The sequence below is a fragment of the Lipotes vexillifer genome, unplaced genomic scaffold, assembly GCF_000442215.2.
Source record: "Lipotes vexillifer unplaced genomic scaffold, Lipotes_vexillifer_v1.1 scaffold2225, whole genome shotgun sequence".
In the NCBI taxonomy this organism is placed as follows: Eukaryota; Metazoa; Chordata; class Mammalia; order Artiodactyla; family Lipotidae; genus Lipotes; species Lipotes vexillifer.
Genome location: NW_006798684.1, coordinates 669,561 through 674,367, shown reverse-complemented (window position 1 = coordinate 674,367; position 4,807 = coordinate 669,561). Strand labels below are relative to the sequence as shown.

At 51.4% G+C, this 4,807-nt stretch overlaps 1 protein-coding gene across 1 annotated transcript in view; it reads right to left on the bottom strand.

Annotated features, from left to right (window-relative positions):
- Positions 1-2,240: 2,240 nt before the first annotated feature.
- Positions 2,241-4,807, bottom strand: part of KIF24 (kinesin family member 24) — a 62,433-nt gene continuing 59,866 nt past the window's right edge. Inside the window, exons 12-13 of the mRNA XM_007470778.1 lie at positions 3,501-3,594; positions 2,241-2,969 (exon numbers count right to left, since the gene is read on the bottom strand). Of these exons, the coding sequence (XP_007470840.1) occupies positions 2,829-2,969; positions 3,501-3,594 (235 nt within the window). The 3' untranslated portion in view covers positions 2,241-2,828. The remainder of the gene's footprint in view (positions 2,970-3,500; positions 3,595-4,807) is intronic.

Genomic DNA, 4,807 nt, shown 5'->3' with positions numbered 1-4,807 from the left:
GCCCTGCCACGGAGCACCCCCCCCCCACCCCCCCACCCCCCGCCGAAGGCCCTGAGGAGACCACCTGTGGGGAAGAAGGGGCATGCTTCTGGATTTTCTTTTGGGGGTGGAAGGTCAGGTGTAGAGACTGTGTTTGCCAAGTCTCTATGAGCCTAGGTCCTGAGCTGGGGAGAAAGTGGGGAAGATTTGGGCGTGCATTGCATATGCCCCCGGAACTGTCCCGGCTCCCTCCACAGTAAAAGTATTTGTATTCTGAGAAGTGTCCTTCCCACCTTGGCCATCCAGAGACTTCTCTGGTCTTTCTGGGGTCTGTATGGCCTCAGCCGAAACCTGTCCCAGCTGCCAAAAGGAGTTGGGGAGAAGGAGGTGGGAGGGCCAGACTCAGTGCTGCTCTGGGGCTAGATGTTTCCCTTCTCTGCAAGGGTGGACTGACCTCTAATCCAAGTTGAGTGCAATTGAAAGGTTCTTCCAGGGTTTTGTTTTTTTCCCCTTTTAACGATGTCACTTAGTGTTAACACTGGTTCTGCAATGTCTGAGGTGCAAAGAATGCCCTTTTCCTCTTGGGGCCCTGAGTTTGCCTTTTCTGCCAGGCAGTTACCATACTTCCCTGCCCCAGCCTGTTTCTTTTGGCCTGGTTTGGACCACAGTCTTCTGCTACCCGAGATTTTAGAGCCCCCTGCTCTAGAAAACAGTTGTCAGTTTAAGAAATCATCGGCCCCTTCCCAGCACATCAAGTGGGGAAGAAAGAGGCTGTGATTTAGTCACCCAGCACTAACTCCACCTCAGTTCTCCCTGGAGAACAGCCTCTCCCTCCAGCCCCTTGCTCTAGGATGACACAATGAATAACACCTAGTCATAGAAATCAGTCTTTGGTTTGTTTTGTATTATGTTGTACATCATTAAAGATCTAAATACAAAGGATATACAGTCTTGATGAATCTAAAGTAATTTGCTAACTATTTTGATTTTTCAGAGAGAACTACTAATAAAAATCTAAAAGGTATATCCTGCTGTGATAACTTCTTTATTGCCAAGGACTGTTTTACTGCAGGGTGGAGGTGAGTGAGTGGTAAAGGGATTTGCTGGGGATGGAACAGGAGCTAACCATTTTCTGTCATTTCAGTACTTTCTTCCAACTCTTAGGCCCATGGGACCCAGGAGCTGGCCCCCCCGAGTCTGCCCTGGGTTTTGGTTTGTAAAGACAGGTGTAGACAAGGGTTTGTTTAAACTTGACCTAGCCCAGTCTCTGGGTCAAGGACATAGACATATGCCTTCCTGCAAGACTGTGGCGGTGAGATAGGCTGGGCCTTCAGGGGAATCACTCAGAAATGAGGAACAAGCCCCTTGTCCTCTGAGCATAATTATGTGTTCCACAGGCAGGACTGGGATTCAGACTGCTTCACTAGCTCTCAGTAGTGCTGATGTATCTGATGGAAATAGATTTATCCCTAGAGTTTCTTGTCCTTATACTTAATACTGCCCCACAGTCCTTCCTGTGCTCTTGGCTTGGATGGGTCTCTTAATTTTTTTTTAGTGAGGAGCGGGTACAGAACCTTTGGGCTGGGAAGCATCAAGCTGGAAAGAGGCTGCCCTCTGGTGGTCAGATCAGGCATGGCCATTGTCTCAGAAAAGCCCCTCTTCTGGCCTTTAAAATTAATTAAACCCTTCTTTTAAAACCTGTAAAAGTTATCCTTTACCTGTAGGAAATCAAAGTTTCATACCAAAATGGTGCCAGGGCCAAGGGCTCTGACATGAATTTCAACTTGATCCAGGGTGGCCTTGGTTAAGTGGGCCACCTGGAGGCCACTTAGTATTTCTTAAGCTTCTTTCTGCTAAAAAGATACAGAAAGAACTCACATGAAGGTGTGCGTGTATGTGTGTAGAACTGCTTTACTCCTCCCTTCTTTCACTCTCATCTCACACTACTGACCAGAGCAGTCAGTGCCAAGACCCTGAACACAGGCCATTGAGGGGGGGAGTAGATGGCCAGGGCAGTCCTGGATGAGGGTGAGGCTAGGAGACAGACTTGCCTGAGATAACTGCAGCTCTTCCACTATTCCGTGAGGGCGTGGGGGTGAGGATTCAGACAGGAGCCAGAGCGTGAAGCAGGTGGATGGTCCCAGCACAAGGTAGAGATTGGAAAAGAATAACGCAGTGATGCGAGCACCCTCTTCTGTCTAAATACTGGATTGCAGGGAGGGAGGGGAACTGGAAGCATAAAGCCTGTCCCACATCTGCTGCTGTTAAAGACATCAGGGTTTATTCATTTTACATTTTCAAAAGCTAACTAAAGTCCCAAATCAATCTCCAAGAGCTGATGGGGCAGAGCTCACCCTCCCCCGCCCCACTAGCACCAATGTTTTCGTTTTTGACCAAGTCCTGGAGAAAGGCACAGAATCCAGCTGATAAAACCTCTGGGCTCAGCATGTTATCTTCCCTAGCTTGTGACCTCAACAGAACCTCTAGGTTACCACTGACCATCCCCCCATCCACTGATCCCCAAATTTAGAAACATCTACAGGGTTATTAGACCTGTGTTTCCACAGACAAGGGGTCAGTAAAGGCAAATCCTCTAGCCCCAAAGAAAAGGGAGGGGCCTATTAAGTTTTTCAGGCTGATCGGTCCTTTCTTACAGATGCTCCTGTGCTTAGAATTGAGGGACAGATGCTTGGCCCTGAGAGAGGGGCTGGGGCCCAGCCAAGGCCACATGTGGCTAGGGAGAGGCTAGCATGGGCAGGACCAGGGAGTGGGTTCTGATATCTGTAGGCAGACCTGGCAGAGGCCCCTCCAGCTCTTGAGAGCCCAGCCACCGCATACTGGATCTTGTTCTAAGACACCGCTGTCCTCTCAGGGGCCGCAGCTGGCCTGTGGCAGGCCAGGTATAGCTGCAGCTGGCTCCTCAGACTCTGGATGCACTTGGACTTCAGAGCCATGATTTCATCTAACTGGGTCACAAAATCTTCAAAATCCTGGAAAGGAAACAAAGGACAAGTGGAGCTTTTGCTGTTGCTGCCAGATCAGCTTTTCTAGTCCCTTCTCTTGTATGAAGATTTCAGAGCCCAGGCCCTTCCTCCAGCTGCAAAATCTGCAGGACAGTTACCATGGCACAGTGTGGGACCACTTCTCTATGCAGAGAGGTATTTTGCGGGGCAGAAGGGTGGTTTTGTAGAAGTACCTCTGGTCTGCATAAGGCAAGTAAGTCACTGTTACCATCACAGGGAGGGGCACCGACAAGCCACTAGGAGGGCAGAAGGGCAAAGAACAGAGGCTGGAAACATTTTGGCCTGGGAATGGGGAGTGTAGCACCATCTCCCACCTGTCCTTGCATGCCCTCAAGCCAACTCAGAGGGGTGGCAAGAGCAGGTCCAAGGCCTCAACAAGGTTAGAGTGTGACAGCAGACCCTTTCTGCACACACAGCTACAGCAAAAAAAGGATGACTGTCAAACTAGTTGCAGGCTAATTCCCAACAACCCCTGAGAGTCCGGCCAAGACCACTTACATTAGGAGCCAGCTGGCTCATCAGGGTCTCCTCCTTGAAGCCCAGCTTGGCCATTTCATCCAGCTGTTCCTGGTGTGCTCGGATGAGTACCTGCCTGGGAACCAGAGGGGATGCTGTGGTCCTCCAGGCCTCCCGTCTCTCCTGGGCAGCTTTCTGGAAGTGAGCCTCATTTCCAGGCCAGGAGCTGCTTCTGCCCAAAGAGGCCGAGGCTGTGACCAGGACCAGCTCCCCAGCACCTCCTGCCCCTCACCCGTTCTTTTCAGGCCTTGTCCAGGGGCTAGGGGGGTACAAATGAGATTCTGGGAAGAGATGGGCTTCTGGAGCAGCCCCCTGCCTCCAGATACACTGAGGCACAGGGCTGGATGCTGCTTCTCCTCCACAGGAGCTGCCCACATCTTCCCTGCAAGAAAGCTCAAGGCTGTGCCACTGCAGCTGGCACACTTGGCACAAGGTAGAGCCAGCCACCTACCGTGCTGTGATTTCTACTTTCTTTGGGGAGTTCAGGGACCAAAGCAAGGGGGTTTGAGCTAGAAGCTGGAGGATCTGCCTTCTGTCAGAGGAATGCAGCTAAAAAAACCTCTGGGCTCAGCATGTTATCTTCCCTAGCTTGTGACCTCCAACCTCTAGGTTACCACTGACCATACCCCCATCCTCTGATCCCCAAATTTAGAAACATCTACAGGGTCATTAGACCTAACTGTGTCAGACTCCACTGATGGAGACCACGGAAACAGTAAGACTGTCCACCTTGTAGAGGTGCACATCCCTACACGCCCTTCTCTTCGCCGAAGGCCCAGGCCTGAGCCCCAGCGAGCAGCTGGCAGACGGTCTGCCCAGGAATCAGGAGCCCTAGCAGAGGGCCGCAGCCTCACATAGGAAGCATCTGTTCCCACAGGCCTGCCCTGCCTTCCTGCTCCTGGGCCTCTGACGCTGCTAGACCTCTTGCCCTCCTTTCTCTCACATTCTCAAAGGCTCTCTCATTCCGCTGTACCATCCACAGCCTCCTTTGGGGAAAGCAGCACAAATCACCAGCCCCTGTTTTTTACCTTCACCATCTTGGAAGGTGACCAGCCAGCCTTGGCTCTGGGGTCACAAGGCTGCTGCTGCTGTGTCCCTGGGGAGCACTTCCAGGAACACAGGCCCAACAGAATGAAGAAGAGGACTCTGATCTCACCATAGGTCTTAGGCTTACTTATAGGGTCAGATCCTCCCTTCTTTCACTCACATCTCAGCTTTCCCAAGCTTCTTTCACTCACATCCCACCTACCCTACGTGGCAGGCCTGCTCCAATACATTTTATTCCTGCT